This window comes from Leguminivora glycinivorella, chromosome 6, assembly GCF_023078275.1.
Source record: "Leguminivora glycinivorella isolate SPB_JAAS2020 chromosome 6, LegGlyc_1.1, whole genome shotgun sequence".
Lineage (NCBI taxonomy): Eukaryota > Metazoa > Arthropoda > Insecta > Lepidoptera > Tortricidae > Leguminivora > Leguminivora glycinivorella.
In genome coordinates this window covers 18,941,997-18,963,086 of record NC_062976.1, presented here as the reverse complement: position 1 = coordinate 18,963,086, position 21,090 = coordinate 18,941,997, and the positions used below count along the sequence as shown (strand labels likewise).

At 36.9% G+C, this 21,090-nt stretch overlaps 1 protein-coding gene across 3 annotated transcripts in view; it reads right to left on the bottom strand.

Annotated features, from left to right (window-relative positions):
* LOC125227402 (alpha-tocopherol transfer protein) overlaps window positions 1-21,090 on the bottom strand; it is a 35,023-nt gene that overhangs the window by 2,693 nt on the left and 11,240 nt on the right. Inside the window, exons 1-5 of one of the 3 annotated variants that reach the window (XM_048131714.1) lie at window positions 8,606-8,760; window positions 5,736-5,915; window positions 4,034-4,128; window positions 3,582-3,735; window positions 1,285-1,478 (exon numbers count right to left, since the gene is read on the bottom strand). In XM_048131714.1, the coding sequence (XP_047987671.1) occupies window positions 1,285-1,478; window positions 3,582-3,735; window positions 4,034-4,128; window positions 5,736-5,915; window positions 8,606-8,615 (633 nt within the window). In that variant the 5' untranslated portion in view covers window positions 8,616-8,760. Of the gene's footprint in view, window positions 1-716; window positions 1,023-1,284; window positions 1,479-3,581; window positions 3,736-4,033; window positions 4,129-5,735; window positions 5,916-8,605; window positions 8,761-21,090 lie in introns of those variants that run through there. The other 2 variants (XM_048131715.1, XM_048131712.1) reach the window with 2 other exon arrangements.

Here is a 21,090-nt window from a genome sequence, read left to right as displayed (position 1 = left end):
AGGCTACTTTTTGTCTCTTTCTAACGCGAGCGAAGCCGCGGACAAAAGCTAGTAGTCTTAAAAATTAATTTCAATCCAAGTTTTTACAATTCTAGAACTTCGGAATTCTTAAAACACAATACCGTTATCATCGTTTCATGTAGGTAGATTGTACATAAGGAAAATAGTCTGAATTCCTGCATAAATCAGTCGGTAAATCCGTTATAGTTAATAATAAATAATGCCTATGGTAACAAAAACATACCTAATTAAAAATTTTAATTCGCACGACAAATTTTGATCCATTACGAGTACCTACCGTCAACAAAGGCGCAGCCAGCAACAAAAGCCGGATGCAGATTGTCACACTATGTTTGTTAGTATCAAATTTGGAGCCCGACTAGTAGCCGCTTGGTAAACTGCGGGGTGAACTGCCAGACCTGCTGAATGGACAGCCCCTCCATATCCATGATGACCTGCGACCCGCAGATCTGTGACACTGGCTCCATCATGGCCGCTCCCAGTAACAACACACAACCTAAAGATATGTGCTGTAGGAGGTAAATATCTAACCTGGAGCCAGTCTAGTAGCCGCTTGGCGAACTGCGGGGTGAACTGCCAGACCTGCTGCATGGACAGCCCCTCCATGTCCATGATGACCTGCGACCCGCAGATCTGTGACACCGGTTCCATCATGGCAGCTTTTAGGAATAGAAGACAACCTAAAGATATGTGCTGTAGGAGATAGATATCTAACCTGGAGCCAGTCTAGTAGCCGCTTGGCGAACTGCGGGGTGAACTGCCAGACCTGCTGCATGGACAGCCCCTCCATGTCCATGATGACCTGTGACCCGCAGATCTGTGACACTGGTTCCATCATGGCCGCTCTCAGTAACAACACACAACCTAAAGATATGTGCTGTAGGAGGTAGATATCTAACCTGGAGCCAGTCTAGTAGCCGCTTAGCGAACTGCGGGGTGAACTGCCAGACCTGCTGCATGGACAGCCCCTCCATGTCCATGATGACCTGTGACCCGCAGATCTGTGACACCGGTTCCATCATGGCAGCTTTTAGGAATAGAAGACAACCTAAAAATATGTGCTGTAGGAGGTAGATAACCTGGAGCCAGTCTAGTAGCCGCTTGGCGAACTGCGGGGTGAACTGCCAGACCTGCTGCATGGACAGCCCCTCTATGTCCATGATGACCTGCGACTCGCAGATCTGTGACACTGGTTCCATCATGGACGCTCCCAGTAACAACACACAACCTAAAGATACGTGCTGTAGGAGGTAGATATCTAACCTGGAGCCAGTCTAGTAGCCGCTTGGCGAACTGCGGGGTGAACTGCCAGACCTGCTGCATGGACAGCCCCTCCATGTCCATGATGACCTGTGACCCGCAGATCTGTGACACTGGCTCCATCATGGCGGCTTCCAGAAACAGGACGCAGCCTTTGAAAGCCTCGTCCAGTGTGCATTTACTTGGCTTCCAGCGTTCTGAAATGTACAAAAATTAAATTAAATTCAAAATTTCATTGAAAACGAAAATGTATTATTCCAATTATATTTTAAAGTTTCATAGACAACCAAGTTTACAAGTTGGTATATTTAGAGCTGAATCATAAGATTTCTTGAAGAAGATTTGGTGGTTTGTGGTTTTGACAACACAATTGTATATTTTTTGATGGCTACACTGATCTAAGCAGAAGATTTTTTTATTTGTTTAAATACAATTCTGAAATAAGTGAACTAAAATATCTACTCCTAGACTAAGAACTTGACAGAAGATAGTACGATCACTTACTCTAGTGTTAACCAATGGTTACCTAACCAATGTAATTAGATCGGTCAAATGTAGGTAGCTCAAGGATTAAATTTAGCTATTGTGCCATGTCATCAATTGTTTAGGAATGACGTCAATGTATGACAACGAATATGTTATTATGTCACAAGTCATATGTGTGTAAGTAGTAATCATATGTAAGTAGTCTGTCAAAGACCCGAGATAAGTAGCTGTTTTGATGGAAATTAACTAGTTGACGTTTTATATAAAAATGTACAAAGGTTACGTCTGACGACATATAATGACTAATTTACTTTACCAGTAAAGCGTGACGGTAAAATGATGATTTTGATATAAATATACTAATAGAAGCAAAGTGTTATACTACTACTAGTATTATACAGGTTGTAAACCTAATACGGGCGAATCTTTAACGGTGATGAGTATAGGATATTAAAATTGTAATTACTTAGATAACTTTTACTTAAAATTGAGATAAATGTTTTATCCATACAAAATAATTCGGCCTGCAATGTAACGGAAACACACTCGCGCTAAACGCTCGTTGACAGTTGTCATTGATTATCATCGCCACTACGTTTACAGTAGTACATTGCTGCAGGGAAATTTTTCAAAAAATAATTATGGGGTCAAAATTAAGAGTAACTCAAAAACACCTCTCAATTAATGATAACACCAATGAATTCTATGCCCGGTTTCATTAATCGCCTGTATTACGTTTACAGGTTGTAGTATTGTATCGCAGAGGAGACACATTAATAGTGCCGCTATAATACCTAAGCATTACTAGCAAAGAATAGGTAGTACCTAAATAGATACAGCATTATGATCAGTAGATAATCTGTACGAATAATAAAAATAATAACAGTGTTCTTATAATTATTCGTTTCTACCCACTCGGTGTTTATTAGAAATTACCCACTGTTACATTGTAAGATACTTCTTTAGGACGTGTTTATTTAGGAAACAGACTTTGTATGTTAGCATATACGTGTAAAATGGGTAATATCATTTATTTGGAATGAAGTTCGCCTTTTGTACAATTCTTACTATGTAATAATGTTTAAATAAATAAATGTTGTGTACTGTTAGATTCTTTGCGTAAATGGTATAAAACCAAAGACAATTTATGGTGTTCTCTGATTTGGTTTGATGTGATTTGGTTCGAAAGGTGTGCTTTACGCTCAAATCAACACAAGAAAACGTCCAGTGTGCGTAGCCGAATGCACAAACGCTCACGATAATATCTCTTTCATAGCTATCTATCGCTATAGCCAGACTACCTTTCTGCGGCATTTCGATTTCGTTTCGCGTCGCAGAAATGCTATTCGGCTACGGGGCCAGGTTACGTAGGCAGTCTAGGCAGCACCATCAAGATATTCAAGATGTATTAAGCAGCATCCAGTGACAACAGTAGATTTACTACATGGCAGGTACTGCCGAACTCGATGACAAGAATACACCTTCACACCTCAACCGTCAGGATAACCTGTTAAATATATTATTATTCCCTTTGGCAGCGAAAATAGTTCTAAGTACTACATGTCACTTACTGCCTATCAGCGACAAGAACACCTATGTGGTCTCGTGTTGGTAACACCACTAGGATGTGTTGGTAAATTATGTTTTGCTCACTGGCAGCACCTACTACTACTAATAGATCTACTAAATGTCACTTCCTGCCCATCTCAGCGACAAGAATACTTCCCAGCTCGTTGCGTGTGGGTGTGGGTGACACCTCTTGGCTGTGTTGGTAAATGATGTTACTCATATTAGATCTACTCCATGTCACTTACTGCCCAACTCGACGACGAGAATCCGCCTTCCGAGCTGGTCTCGCGTGGGTAGCACCACCAGGATGTCCTGGTTGAATATATTCTGTTCTTTGCTCGGCATGAGACCATCGTAGTGCTTCGCGTGCTTCACCTTAAACGCGTAGTAACGTTTGATCTGGAAAGATACATATATTTTTTTAATTTATAAAATGTGAAGAAACGCACGAAACTACAATAATTATGCATTTCTAAAAACCGTTTAAATATATATTTGGAACCACATGACACAATTTAAATGAAACTTGGTTTGTCCACATTAAAATGACTTCACGATCTACTTATTTAATCCTTGTCAATTTTGAAGTGAAAAGAGAATGAGACTTCCGTTATAATTTTATAGATTTTTAATTTGGCTTACAATTCTTTATTGCATAAGAAATCAGGGCGTTAAGTAGTAAAAAAAGGAATTTTACCAGCTCATATGCACTTTCAGGGTAGAACTTGCACGGCCGCAGAAATCTGACCAGCCAAGCGTCACTTTCCAATGGAACGTACAAGTCTTTGTCCGCTGTAACAACACATACATAAAATTAGGAATAGCAAATGAAAAAGGACACAATACAATACAAATCCACTTTATTGCACAACCTCAGAAATGTACATAGGAACACACACATTACAATAAATTTTATTACAGAGGTAAACAACAGGCGGCCTTATCGCTAAAGAGCGATCTCTTCCAGGCAACCTTCCAGGACACCTTTTGTATTGTAGTTTTTTTTTTAATTTTGTGTGGGCGTAGTCTATTGTCAGAGAGCTACTTAAGCGGTAAAACGTGTTGTGAAAAAAGAAAAACTAACGGAATAAAAATAAGTTGCGTTGTTGCTACAAAAAAAGCTATCTAAATCGGTTAAGAGGTTTAAGCGGTGTAACAAACATTGTATTTTGATTGACAGTTCTTATTATACCGACTAACGCAAAAGAAAGTGCCAGGATTTCCATGGCTAATGAGGAAAAACTAAAATATGGGACTTGTTGTAGGTAGGCCAAAAAATAATTAAACGGAACTGTTTAATTCTGATCTGAGTTCATTTAGGGTCTGTGCTGTTATTTATCTTTAATATATTTCTATTTAAATAAAAATTAAAAGGCTTTTTTTATTATTATTATTTCTTTTTCTATTTATTTAAATCTAAAGATATAGACGATATAGTCAGAAATACTTGAAGGTAGTGATTCATCAGAGAAATATGCCTAGGTTGGTATTATCTTAGGCAATTAACCAAAAATTCAGATTGGAGGCCAAGGATAATATTTTTATCAACACACAGCAGCCGCGTACAAAATTATTTGCCCACAGTAGGTACAAATGTGCTAATGAAAAATTGCCTACTAGAATTGAGATGGTAATATCCTATAGTAGCTGTAAATGTCAGTTTACGTCATTAGGAAGATTTCCTAAGAATATGAATTATTTGCTAATCACTATAAACACAGAAAAAATGTTAAAGCAAATATACGTGCATAGGATGACTCCACGGAGGTTTTTAAATAATTGAACAAATATAGTAAATATTTGCTAATTAAATTGTTGTTCTCTTACTAGCAGGTCCCGGTGTAGTGTCTATTTGTTTCGTGACATGATTATTGACAGAAATAGAAGGGCATCGGGTTTATTCTAAAATACTGATTAGATAAAATTATCACTCAATAATGTACATAAGTACTTCAAAAAAACGGGTTTTATACAATAGGTACGTGGGTTAATAGTACCTAAAGTTTATATGTACAATGGACAATATGAGGTTCAAAACTGTAACCCCAGAACCCATGCAGTAATTGGTTTAGATGTTCCTAATATTTGATGTTGACGCGACATTAATTATACCTACTTTTTTAAAGATCTAATCTAATCTATTCAGAATTGTCTATGTAATATGTTCTCAAACTCTGTGATATTGAAGATGAAGCTTGTCCAAGTTCATCAACAGACAAGGATAAGACAAGTATTTTTGCTCCCATCTCTTACATTCTCTTCTTGAAAAATTCGCTCGGTTCATCTAGTTTTTTAGTCCTATTTGCAGCAGGAAGTTACCAAGCTGCATCATCAGCAGTTGATCCAAGTCCATCAACAGTTGACGTGTCAAGGACATATTGTATGTTTGAATTTCTTACCTTCTAGCAGTCTCCTGAGCTCGGCAATAGCGGGCTCGGTGACTTCTGATGCCTCCCGCAGCTCATTGCGCGCGATTTCCTTGAAGAATTCGCTCGGTTCGTCTAGTTCTATCTGCAGTAGGAAGTCACCAAGCTGCACCGCTGGCAGCTTGTCCAAATCCGTTAACATGTGCTGGGACACTGGAACAAAGATACGCTTTGTTAAACTTAAGCCTCGGCCAAACATAGGGCGTTTTGATAGCGTAGCGTTAGCGGAGCGGACCGAGCTTTTAAGGCGGTTCGACTATCAATGCGCAAAGCGTAACACCTCGATAGACGGCGCCTTTTTATTTTAGTTTTATGTGATTTATTTAAAATTATGTATTTTCTGTAACATAACATTGGCCGGTTAGTCTATAGGGGTTAGGACGTTAGTCGCGTAAAGCGATTTTGAAAAACTCCACCCCTAAGGCCCACTTGCACCAACCACTTAACTCAGGGTTAGTGGGCTGTCATCTGTCAAATTCCATATAAAATGGAGGGTTAACCCTCGGGTTAACGATTTATTTCAAGATAGATAGAAGATAGGCTCTTGAAACTTCGTGAAAAGATAGTTTAGTGTAATATAAAATCAGTGGTATGAAAGTTTGTACTGGGATTAAATTTTATTGTAAATATATAACAAAAACTATTCTACATTCATGCACCGAAATAGGCAAATAATTTCTTTTAGGGAGGTAAATCCTCGCGAACGAAGTCGTGGGCTAGTCTTTAATATTTACAAATTGTTTATCATTTTTTATAGAGAGATAACGAGCTATGTAAGTAGGTCGATCTACTTTATAAATTTTCCATGATTAACTGCCTTATTTGAAAGCCAGTCACGCCGGGGTTATTTTAAGACCTGGTCAACAACCTAAGGCTATTCTTAGACTAATGCAACCTGTTCTAAAAATAACTATTTAGTGTTTGGGAATTACGTTGTTTGGTATGAAGCGTCGTGCGTCATAAAACCTGTTTTACCTTATGGGCTAATGTTTTTCTTATGTGGGTAGTATGTTACCTTCTTTTTAATCGGTTGTATGGAAATTTAGAAGAGCTTATCTCATCCTTAAGTTTGACGCTGGAGGAACTTACGTATTACCTAAACTACGTCAGATTAGATGTTGTACCTATATTAACTTAAAAAGTATTAATAAAAATAACAAAATAATGAAACGCAATCTACTGTCTATGTGTGGTGTAGGGAGGGAGCTTTTACCTACCTGTTACTTATTAAGTGCACTAGATAGTTAAATAAGTATGTATACAGTTTAATACTTTGTTACTCATAACTTGTATACTTTTTAAGTTCTAGACACTGTTGTTGGATTAATAATAGGTATATTATGATGATACCCACATTAATAATAATTGCAAGTCAAAGGATAAGTTTAACAATGCATGATTCCTTACCTATTGGAAATGTTAATGAAGTAATGAGTCATACGATTAGTTTCATAGTTGTAGATATTGCGGTCATTCGCCTTGCCTTATCTTAGCGTGCCGTAGTATATAAAACGATTACCCTACTAAATTGATATTTAGGTGCCGAGATCGGATGATTTAGTACCTATTTAAATTAAGCATATATTTCAACAGTTTTTTTAATGATTTATTTATATCTCATCTCAATAATGAATATGTAGGAAGTTATAAGTTTCTTAGGTAGGTACCATTCAAAGGTTTATTAAGTTGTCTATTGTACCTACGTACATTAAAAATACTTTAATACAAACGGATTATAATTATATGTAAGTAGGAATAGTCCCATTGAATGCACCATTTCCGATACGTATATGAATAATTTAAGTACAGTCAGAATCAATAGAAGTGTATGAAAACCAAACCACGCACCAAGAGTATCTGACATAGACCGGTAATAATTAACTTTTCTAAATAAGATAGGTGAATTTGTACAGTTCGCGGTAAGATATATAAGAGTTCAATTATTATTTTCTATTTTATTTTCTATGTATAGGCACACACCTCTTTTTAGGGTTCCGTAGTCAACTAGGAACCCTTATAGTTTCGCCATGTCTGTCTGTCCGTCCGTCCGTCCGTCCGTCCGCGGATAATCTCAGTAACCGTTACCACTAGAAAGCTGAAATTTGGTACCAATATGTATATCAATCACGCCAACAAAGTGCAAAAATAAAAAATGGAAAAAAATGTTTTATTAGGGTACCCCCCCTACATGTAAAGTGGGGGCTGATATTTTTTTTCATTCCAACCCCAACGTGTGATATATTGTTGGATAGGTATTTAAAAATGAATAAGGGTTTACAAAGATCGTTTTTTGATAATATTAATATTTTTGGAAATAATCGCTCCTAAAGGAAAAAAAAGTGCGTCGCCCTCTAACTTTTGAACCATATGTTTAAAAAATATGAAAAAAATCACAAAAGTAGAACTTCATAAAGAATTTCTAGGAAAATTGTTTTGAACTTGATAGGTTCAGTAGTTTTTGAGAAAAATACGGAAAACTACGGAACCCTACACTGAGCGTGGCCCGACACGCTCTTGGCCGGTTTCTTTTTGCGGTTACAGAATGGTACCGAACTATTACTTAGTTCTGAAACGTTGTTTGATCCGCTACTTTTAATGCTGAGTCAGCAAATCAGCATTTCCGACTGTACCCACCTAATTCTGACTGGGTAGTTACAAAACTTCAATTGGGAAAAATCCCAATAAAGTCCTCAATACTAATAGACAAATAAACAAATTAAAAATCGATGCACCTATTAAAACATGTAGACCGGTACACAATGAATAAATTACTTACCCACAAATTTTAAAATTGCATTTGCAGCTAATAATTTAGCACAACAATAAATAATAAGATTACTCACGTTTTCCCATGTTGTTTTCCCACCTATAGGAGTTTCGCAAAGAGTGCACAAATCGGCTAGCAGGGCGGACCGTCGGCGAGCAACGAAGGACGCGAATGCAGCGCGGTGCGTGACGGACGGCTGGTATATGTGCCGAGGTGGTACGTACAGGTGGTCGTTACCGTTGCTTATGAAGCGGAGCGAGTGCTGGCCTCAGCCGAATCAGACGGCAACATGATTCATAAACTCTAGGAGCTGTCACAGGCGTAGCGATTAAATACGAAATTTTAATAATGTTATTTTGGTGTATTGTTGCTGCTTTATTCCTAAGAAAGTTTCAGCATTTTGGAAAAAAATCCATGAAAGAATCGGCAAAAACAATTTTTGAATCTGGGTACAAAAGACGAGAACGAGTTGAGATTTGTATGCAGTAGCAGTAAAAAACCGATCGATTGTTATCATTATCAAGCAACTGCTTAGATACTGGAAAACTACAGATAAATTGGAATGCCAGTGACGACTAGTCGGTAAGCGATTGATATATGAGGCTGTAGGTGTTGACCGTAGCTACCCACTTTTTGCTTCCACGTGTTTGCTTTTTTTATCAACTCTGTAAAACAAGTGCCCGGATATTGAGTACAAATTGGTTAGATTCGTTAAGTTTTGACGTCTTAGAAGACGAATACGACCTATTACGATATTTACCAAAATTTCAGAGTGTTGACATTATTCTCTATGTAAATGTTAAAATAGGACTTCAACGATGAACGACGAAATTATTCTTAGTCATGATGATTTCGTAGAAGTTTAAATTTAAAACGTAAAGTGGAGTAGATATTAGGAAGATGGTTAGGTGCTAATTAATAATCAGAAAAACCCAAATACTTCAATCGTGTCAGGGAAAAATCACGATTTGAAATTAATAGCTAATGATCTGGTTCCTTGTTACGTAGTAGAATGGCACAAACGTTGACGAAACGCTCACGAAACAAAATGCTCGTAGATATCTGTCTCTGTCGCTCTTGCGTATTGGCGCGACAGAGCCAGACTACCTTTCGTGGCGTTTCGTTTTCGTTTCGCGTCGCCTGACCAGGCCCCGTAGCCGAATGGCATTTCTCCGACGCCAAACGAAAGCGATACGCCGCTGGCTCTGTCGCGCCAATACGCAAGCGCGATAGAGATAGATATCTACTAGCGCTTCGTTTCGTGAGCGTTTCGTGAGCGATTGTGCCATTCGGCTAGCCACCCTGTTATGGTTGACGTATATGACGTATAATATAAAGTGAGCCGATCTTTCGAACAACTTATCATGTCGTTTCGGTCAAATAATATCGTCACTACTTTTAAAAAAACTTGTATCTTCGTCTGTCAATGAAAAGAAAATTGTAGTAAGTATGTATGGAATGCATATAGACTTACTGCGTTTTAATTTTGAGGAACAGCGTGAGATACGAGATTTTTTAAAAGTAGTGACGATATTTTGTCGACAATACGCAAGAGGAAGGGTATTTTTTTAAAGTAATTTGGGACAATAAACTAATAAAGATCGTTACTAGAACTATAACTTTGGAAATATTTAGGTTAAAATTAATGTGCTCAGCTCATCCTAATATCTTTTTTTTTATGGGATAGGAGGCAAACGAGCAGACAGGTCGCCTGATGGTAAGCGATCACCGCCGCCCATGGACACCCGAAACACCAGAGGTGTTGGAGGTGCGTTGCCGGCCTTTAAGATGGGTGTACGCTCTTTTCTTGAAGATTTGAAGGTCGATCTCTATTCAATTAATCAATCGAACCATATAGGTACATACCGCGCTCCGTTAGTCAAAGGAGCAAACTATTTTGGTATTCCGAACAAAATTTGAATCATAGAGTTTCGGTTATCATGTTAAAAAAATGCGCTAGAGATAGATGGTCCGTTATTGTCATAAGGAGCGAGACCTGGAACTATGCCAAAGTCGAACGCCGTGTCAACTCCTTCTATATTGCGTAGGATCTTGGGAGGGTGACAAAAAGGGTTTGAATCGCACAGCTATAGATCGCGTTTCAAACAGAGGCGTGTTACCCTCCCGTTTCACGCCGTGTTCTTCTAGGCGAAGTAAATGCCAAAAGAGATGTTGGGAAATTGCTTCGCTTCAAAGACTGCGCTAAGAGGGACATGGCAGCCTTTAAAATCGAGATAAACTGGGAGAAGCTTAAGTGCGTTGGAGATGGTCGCAAGACTCGCAAGTTCGTCGATGAGACCTGGTTTGCGGCACTTGCTGACAAAAGGGAAAGAAGACACCATAGCGAAACGTCGCAATCGGTTGGAAGCTTCCCTTGTCAGATGTGTGGCAAAATGTGTCGCTCTCGCATAGGTCTCTTTAGTCATCAAAAGCGATGTCTTTCAGACATTGCACCATAAATCGTCTGAAATAGACGCTAAGGCCATATATATATAGAGATAAAAATAATTTGGTGCTCGAGTAAATTACCACTACATTGGCTTCCGGTAATAACAACATGCCTACATATAGTACCCATTACTAGGTATTGTTATTATGCATACACTACCGAACGACGACCCAAAGTAATTAATAATTATAATATCGTTCCTTTAAATACTAAATAATGAGAGATATGAGATTTAGGTACTTACAAATATTAGTAAACAAACCCAAATTTGAAGCTACATTGGTTTCTTAAGTACCTAGCTGCACGTAAAAAAATATATAATTATTTAACTAATATTTTTTTACCAGTTGTTACTAAAGTGTTGAGATTGGGAAAAAGTGGAACATCTATTTAGAAAAGAAACATATCATGACTCATGACATGTCGTTCAAGACAGTCCAAATCAACCAACACTCAAAAGCCAAAAGCCATAAAGGTTCGAGTCATAAGTTATACAAATCTATTACTAAAAGAAGAATCCACTTAGAATCATACAAGTAGATGTCTTCGGACAGTGTGCACAGTGCAATACAGTGGACATCAAAGGTAACCGTTTCAAATCACTAATTACACCAGTTACGATGGCGGAGTCAAAGACCGCGACCAAACATAACTCCATTCATTCATTATGAGTGCAACTCGGTGAACAGAGCATAACATGTACTTATACTATCGTCGCTTGTGATGCTTCTATTGCTGTTTGATATTCTATCTTTTTCTGACGTCTGCTTACTACATCGACAGCGTAGGTCTTCGATTTACTTAACTCAATTTGATTTTTGTTTGTCCGGATGTTCTCTTCTACAGGTCGCAATCTTCAATAGATTCTTTTGAATTATTGTGAGCAGGGTGCGTAGCCGTAGCCGAATGGCATTTCTCCGACGCCAAACGAAAACGAAACGTAGTCCGGCTCTGTCGCGCCAATAGGCAAGAGCGATAGGGATTGATATGTACTAGCGCTTCGTTTCGTGAGCGTTTCGTGAGCGTTTGTGCCATTCGCCTACGCTCACGAAACGAAACTCTCGTAGATATCTATATAGCTCTTGCGTATTGGTGCGACAGAGCCAGACTACCTTTCGCGGCGTTTCGTTTTCGTAGAAATGCCATTCGGCTACGGGGCCTGATTCTATGGAAACCTCAAAATTCAGACATTGCCATAAAGGACTTCAACGCCAATAGCATTTATGGTGCTTTTTAAGTGTTTTACACGCGTTTTCTAAGGCCTACACACAGAGCAAACTAGTAGGTAGTAAGAAATAGAGTCACCGTGCCTTCTGTTGTGATGATCTTGTAGGAATACTTAGTATTGGATTAGGATGATATTATACGTTTTACATGTAATCACCATATCTGTATGCTAAATGCACAATTTGTGAGTAGGCCACGTGCATTCTGTATAAATAGCAAGTAAGTTTATTGTTATCATTTAATTTTCACATTAGAAATATTAAATAAGTAAATATAAATATTCAAGGTAGGAGGAGGTAGGAGGTATATATATACCAACGGTATATATGTAATAGCAAACATGTTGTGCTGCTATGTTGTATGTATAATCTTGAATTTTGATGTGTCGATTCGAGTCAAGAAAGGATCAACAAAAAACAATAAATATTTTATTTTGTCAATATAAGTACCTAGGTATTATGTTTATGTATTAAGATACATAATGTTCATCAGCGTTCATTCATCAAAGTAATCTACAGTTGTGTTCCTATAATTAAGTATTAAAACAAGAAACGAATTAAGGTATATACATATGTACTATATGTAGGTACTAACATCAACACAAATATGTATGTAAGGTATGACGATGGTGGCATCTGTTGCTAGACATGTAAACTGTTTTATGTTCGCTCGTAGGTAAATAGCGCCATCTAGTGTTGAGTAGCAGTGCAGTAGCAATCACCGACTGGTGACGAACAAAATACAGCTTCTGTTTACATGTTTGTATTCAATAGGTAGTTGTATATTATGTTTAGGTACTTATATGATTTATTACATTTTAATTATGATATTTATGTTACTCTATTATATTATTGATATTCATATCTACCTTGGCGTATAAAAGTGACCTAGGTGTTATTTGAAAACTACTACATGACATGAATAAGCGAATACGGTACGTTCCAAAGGTAGAGCACTATTATAGTTTATTGATCCACGAAGGTCATTGGCATAAAAAGTAAGTACCTCTACAGTGCTATTTTTATGATTTTGTTCTTACCTATGGTGGGTAGAGATCCAGACTTTGAAACGTTACACCTATATTTATCTATAAGATTTAAAGAGTTTCCTCAGCTTCTTTCAATAGTAAAAGATTTGGACAAAATTGGAACAAACTAGAAAAAGAAAATAGTAAAAAAAAAATGACGAAGGACTTCAAAAAACATATTTACTTACATATCATGAAAGACATTCAACCGAATTAAGACCCTTCTCTTGTATCTTGAAGTCGGTTAAAAATGTGGTACCTATTTAAAAATATTTTAAGCGGGTTACTCGCGTGTTAAGTCGATATAGCGTTCGACATGTTTCGATCCATTTTCGAGGATCTTTCTCAAGAGCGACCCCGCCTTTACATGTGAAAATGGATCGAAACATGTCGAACGCTATATCGACTTAACACGTGAGTAACCCGCTTAAATTTTTTTTCAGTACAGATGGTGTTTTTTTACGCACTAGTGCGAGAAGTGGTTCATTATATGCCAGGTCGAAACTTCGGAGTGCCATCTGTACTGAAAAACGTCGTACGATACACGTGCGAAAAGGAAATTCGTAACTCGTGTCGATTTAAAACACTCCCTTCGGTCGTGTTTTAATTTATCGCCACTCGTTTCGAACTTCCTTTTTTACGCACTTGTATCGTAATGTACTATTTCAGTACAGATGGTGTTTTTTTTACGCACTAGTGCGAGAAGTGGTTCATTATATGCCAGGTCGAAACTTCGGAGGCTCATCTGGGGGCCGATTTTTGAGTCTCACGGCGTTCGAATTCAGAAAATTGTCACTGAAAATAATAGGCAATTCACCGTTTTCAACCGGTATTTTAGTGAAAGTGAGATTCAAAAATCGGCCCCCTGTACTGAAAAACGTCGTACGATACACGTGCGAAAGGGAAATTCGTAACTCGTGTCGATTTAAAACACTCCCTTCGGTCGTGGTTTAATTTATCGCCACTCGTTTCCAACTTCCTTTTTTACGCACTTGTATCGTAAATATTTTCGGCTATTAAATATGAAACTATTGATACTATAGGAATATATATATATATATGTATATATATATATATATATATATATTGTTCGTACACGTTTTTTAGGGTTCCGAACCTCACAAAGAAAAAACGGAACTCTTATAGGATCACTCGTGTGTCTGTCTGTCCGCCTGTCATAGCAATTTTCTCCGAAACTATCGAACCGGTTAACTTTAAATTTGGCACACATATGTAAACCTGTGACCCAAAGACGGACATGTAATTTAAATTAAGAAAATTCAATTACAGGTGCCACTTTTTGGGGGTAAAAGTGAAAATTTAAAATCAAAGTTCTAGAACTATATTGTGTTACATATCAAATGAAAGAGCTTTTTATAAGTATTTCAAAAATATTTTTTTTAATAAATTTTAGTAAAGTAATTTTCAAGTAATTTAAGAAAATAGGCAAAAAATTACCATTCCCGCCTCCCCCTTATCTCCGAAACTACTAAGCGTAAAATTTTCAAAAAAGTACACGAGATAGTTTTCAATCTATAGATTACAGGAAAACTATTAGAAATCTACAGTAAAGCGTAAGTCGGACTTATAAGAAAAAAATTCAAATTACGTATTTCACTCACTGCCGCTGCAAAGAGTTACCAAATGTCTTGAAATCGTGTGAGCGCGTTTGAATATTACATATAAACTCATTTCTGTTTTGTTTTGTTCAAAATAACGATTATTCGCAAAAATGACTTAAGTTCCTTCTAAAAAGGAGGCGCTTAAGCCCTTCTTGTTTGTTTTTAGTTTCACAGTGCCATAGTTGTTACTGTTACGCTGTGTAACTTATTTGAATAATAAACTAAAACTAAAATAAAATAAAATATGTGTAAGGAGTGCATTCGACACCAAAAAGCTGTATTATGATAGGAAGCGCGTCGAGTTTGTAAACATGGCGTAAGAGCGGAGTGGTACAAGCCCGTGACCTAGAACCGAGCGGGCGCGGGAGCAACGCGCCGCCGCGCCGAGCTGATGCGTCCGCTGCCAACCGCAACAGGGTTGCACCGACTTCAATCAGAACTTTTTACATTTTTATAACAAAAAAATAGTAAAACTGACTTCAAAAAGGAAGATTTAAAAGTGGCTTTTCAAAGTGGATCATTAAGCATCAAGTGCAATGAGGACGTATTCATTTTAACTTCCATTAGATTTTTAAAATTTTCGCAGCATCGGAACGACCAAGCAAACTTGGTCAACCAAGAATTCAGATTACCTATTAAATGTAAAATCGACTTCAAAAAGGAAGATATAGATGTGGCTTTACATCACAGTCATACAGGTCCTTAATCCTTATGCATGACTTTTGTAGTGATGCTTAAGGAGGCATGTATCACAAATAACATTATTTAGATAAGAAATCATTCATCACAAATATCATGCATCACAAATGACATTATTTAGATAAGAAATCATTCATCACAAATATCATGCATCACAAATAACATTATTTAGATAAGAAATCATTCATCATAAATATCATGCATCACAAATAACATTATTTAAATAAGAAAGAAAGATGCAGTATTAAATCTATTTAGCTTGGCACCGACTTCAAACATATACGTTGCTAGCGCATATAAAAACGAAATAATAATTTACAGCTACTGAACAATGACATTAAACATGTTTTAAGCAATTTCCACAATCGTCTGATTGGAGTCTGATATAAATTTCAATAGGCAGTGGGAAAAAATAAGAGCATAAAAAAGTGTTCCACTAGTTATTCACTTTTACTACTTAGTGGCAGCCCTGGCTCTATCACAATCCAATTAGAGGGACGAACGACATCGAGATGAACTTGCAACCGTACGTGAATATTCTAAGACAAAAGATCATTCTCTGTTGTTTTATATTAAGTCGTCAAAATTATGTTGCTCAATTTTTCCATGTTTGTATATTTACATTATGTTTCCTAGTTAAAATCAATACTACTTACTATTTACTTAGGTTTTTTTTTGTTATTGTTTTCACCGGTACAAGAGGTAGGTACGTTTTTTTTGGAAAACATTTTATCGTTGGTCGTTTGGTGCAAGGAATCCTTAATATATTAATAATCAATCCGTCTGTTAGCTCACTATAATAGAGGTATTACACTATATTATTTATAGAAAAACTTCAGCTAATGAGTTAAATGGTAGATGACGTGTTGATTTCTTTTTCGAAATACAGGAAAATAATTTTCTTTAATTAAGTTTTTTTTCTTTCATAAAATAACTTACCTATTCTTTGTAAAGTCTCTCTCCTTTCTTTTCTTCTTTGTCTAATTTGTACAAAATTAAAAACGATGGTACTCCAAATTAAATGATTTATGGAATGAAAATATACTAATAATGTTTGTATGCGAATTTTTAAAGCAAAGCGAATTTTCTTCTTAGGTACTACACTTCACTTGGTAAAATGATGTAATTGTAGGAATATTCATCTTCATGTAAAGTGTGTTTGCAGAGATCCCTGTTTATACGGAGTCTGACGCACACAGCACTGTATAATGTACCACAATTTCCATTTAATATTAAATAGGATGCTAGGCTGTGCGGCAAATGTAATTCACGACAATAGACACTCGTATGGTCGGTGTATCTTAAAAAATAATAACTAAGATGGAACATGTGAAAAAATAGTGTTTAACTAGTTTCCCCACTTTTTATTCAGCTGTAGTAACCGATTTTTTAAGGATTACAGATACTAGGGATAGTAGATTATAGGGATAAGTTCGCCTTTGTATGTACAATAAAGTGTTTACATACATACATACTAGGCAAGATATGGGATATCAAAACAAGGTTCACAAAGTAGACTTACTTTAAAAATAAATATAAAAACCCTTTCTATCTTACAAATTTTCTTCAAAGTGAGAGAAATCGATTCGAGGTTAGTTTATTTTATACATGGTGGGTTGCAACCTTCGCAACAATCGATCCATATGAAACTAGATTAATGCTACTTGATATCACAAGAACGCCCCTTTTACTAATCAAGTGGCACAGTTACATATAGAAAGCAATGGGGTCATCACATCATATTACACACATCGGTTATTGGTCGCATCACCGCGAGCACATGTTGGGCGGTCGCCAGCGCGGGTTGATGCACCGCGACACGTGGCAACATCAACAAATGCTTTTATTTCAATGTTTCAAATGTGATAATCCACTCATAAAGGCCCTTATTATTCATCTGCTATAGAGATGAATTTCGGAAGCAATTCCTGATGAAAACTGTTCGTATTGCAATAAAACCACGAGGACTCTTTAGCCAAGGAACGCGTTCCCGACGATTTGATTGAAAGTGACCGGAATCGGAATGATGAACGTCACGATATATGACGCAAGTAATTACGTTATTGTAAAGTAAAATTATTCAAACTTTCGGCGATCAACAACAGTCGTTGATAAATAAATACAAAGTGACATCTGTTAGTCACGTATCCACACATGCTTTCTATTGTTTTATTGTCAATCTTTAGTAAATTTTGATCTATATTTGCTGCACGCAGGTACTGCATATAGGTAAATACGTAGTTATTAGAAACCATGAGAAGTACCTATGATGTGATTAATTGATTATTCCTATCATCTCTATCGCTTAATTTAATGTTTTCGTAGAAAGGATATTTTTCGCCTTTCTTTTCACGAAGATTGTGTCAAAATATAATGGTGGGTCTTTACATCGAAATTGTACATAAAGTCCTGCAGGAATCCGGAGGAAGTACAAAATCCAATGTAAAGTATATACAAGCAAATGCCAGTACTGATTTGTATACATGTCTGCGACAGTAGATAAATAAAATAAATGAGGGCGGAACAAAGATAAGCGTGTCGCAAGCCGCGGGGGCGTGCACGCTTTGTTAATGGGAACCTTTACAAATATGCAGTTTTCATATTTAAATTATAATTAAATTATTTTAATGCCAATTTCTGCATTAAAAAATTATAGGATCTCTCACAAATTTTTACGAATTTCGGTTCAGAATTGTGAGAATATCCGGATTCCGCACAAACAAAAATAAAATTACCTGAGTCAAACCTCAGACCTACACCACACCTCGGACACTGGCGACCAAATATATGAAAGAGGCGCGTTCCTAGCACACAGTCTAAGTTCGTGTAGGTGAACGCGTACTTTGCTTGTATGAGTGAAATATGACAGGTCGACTGTTCGTGCTTTTGACAAGCGGTAACTGTGAGGTAACCGAGAGGGGGTGGGTGGCACTTTCAGCGGGGAGCGGAAGTGGCCATACTGTACGATAGTACTCATTATTATACTGGGCCTACACTGTGGCTCCAGTCAAGGTACTCTTTGACCTACCTTAATATATAATTTTTTATTTATACATTATTTTTCCCCTCACTAGCTCAGAAACACGTGTTTTGTCCTTTAATACCAGCGGGTAAAAACGCATTTTATCCACTAGTGGGTAAAGTAATTTGACCTTGAATAAAGTCAAATTAACTGCTTTAAAATTGATAAAAGTAGGTGAATCTAGTAATAAAGATGATTTACCACCTATAGAACTACTGGAAGCAGTGATAAACGCATTTTTTGCGATGTAGTTTCCTCGCCATAGTGAGGGGAAAATTATTTTGGTTGCTTGTCGTAGAGTACTTAGTGGTGTCAAATCTTGGTTTTTGAATATCGCCTAAGATATTTTCTTGTTGATGGCAAGACAGCAACTGGCGACTTTTGGCGGTTGTGCAGTTTTTCTCATTAAAGCTGTTAGAATATGTGCATCGCACGTGATTGATGTGCGTAGGCAGATAATTAATGTGTATCCATTAAAAATGAATTACCTAAGTATAATATTACTTATTTAGAATTCGATAATAATGTTCACTTAAAAGTACCTATTTAAATTCCAATTTGAACAGTTAAAACGGAATTAATTTGGATTTATTGTAATCTAGCTCTCTATTTTTATCTCATTCAAATTGTTGGTCTTTTTTATATTTTATTTTTTATCGAATAGATAGAACAAAAAAAAATAGGTCGGTATATAAGGAACAATGACCAAATATATATAAATCTCTATCCGAAGTTTCTTATCACTATATATCCACACGTTCGATATAATCTGAAATAACGTGCTCGATAAAAACAACGTAAAGAGATCAGTGGCTGATAGTGGCCGGGAGATATGTCACGGCCGCCGAGACGAAGACGTGACCCCATTGACTTCACTGCCACTTGGCGCCGATGCGATGCGAGAAGTCTTGCCGCGTATATTTTAATTTTCCGCGTATATTTAAAAAAATGAACACAAGGGGAGAAAATAAGAATAATCTAAATGATATTAAAGATTAGAAAACTGTCTTAAAAAAGGATGAAAAAAAATATGGGCTAACAACTGACAACTTTGAAGTCGGTGCCAAGCATCACTTTCTTTGAAAATCGGTAAAAAAGTCATAGACACATTTTGACAACCCTACCAGGGTTGTAGTGTACCAGTCGTCTAGAACTTCTAAAAATTTGGTTAAATCAAAGATCCTAAAGGAACCATCAGTAGGCCTCTTTGTTAAATGATACTACGTAGAAATAAAATGTGCTAAAAACATTGTTATGGAGTGCAAATAAAACGTACACCCAATTTACTTTGTTTATTTATTATAATGCTGAATAACTTGTTTAAATCTTATCTTTCAATTGCAACTAAGACAAAAGTCCTAATCCTTTATTTTTTTTGATAGCAGCTACGATAAATATGAGATGCCCTCACAATGACATGTCTTCAGTACGTTGGTGCCAAAGTCACTGTCGCTGCGGAGTGCGGACGCAAGCGACCGTCGCCACCGCTACGACACTTGCAGCGAGTGCAGTCGAGAGTCGAGACTCAAGAGCTCCCGGACCCGGACTAATGAACGCTGTTGTCGACTTATCACCTACTAACATTGCTCTGATGCTACGTTATGCGACACTATTGGTAATATAATGTTCATAAAAGCACATAAAGTATTAGCTCTGGATATGAATTCGAAGGTCAGAAATGAAGTTTCTTCAAACTAAGATGCCACTTCTGACACTTAGGTACTTTGATCCATATTCATAGTATCTTGAGCTATTATTAGACCGCGCCGAAAGCGGAATCTTGCGTGAAAAGTGTAGGTATACTAAGCCCCACAAAAAAGTAAAAATAGGCGAGTATTTGAACACATAATTTCGGTCATAAATATTGTATTTTATATAGTGTTTCGGCCATAAATATTGTATCCATATAGTTACATATGTATAAGTTGTAAACTAATAAGTCCTGCAAACACCATGACAAATCGTATTTCCGTATAATTTGGTCAGTAATCAACTAATCATAAAAAACCTTACCTAAGTACCCATTAAAGCTCTCAAGTACATATTAATCAATTGCGATATAATTTATATTCGAGTTAATATGCAATAAAATACAAATGTTTAGGTATTAATTATCACAAGCTTGGATACCTCGTGTAGACAAAGGTTATAAAACAATAAAAAACACACTTCATATACCTACGCATATGAGGTCTACAAATACGTATCCAAGCACTATAAGTAACGCTACTTATGGTACTTGTAATAAGCATTCGTCACCCACTGCAGTAATGCAGCATGAGTCAAAATGCAAATAACTGGACGTCCCTGCGGCTCACCTCGACGCTTCATCAAGTTTCCGATTCATTTCTTATTTTCTTCAAAATCAGTTCGTACATGACGGGTCAGCCTTATAAGGGTTTACCTTGCACTATCACCTCGCGGTTAACTATGTGCACGGCCTTATTACCACTTTCTAAATAAATTTCTCCTTGACACTTGGAAAGATACTGTGCAATTTCTTATAAGATACCTA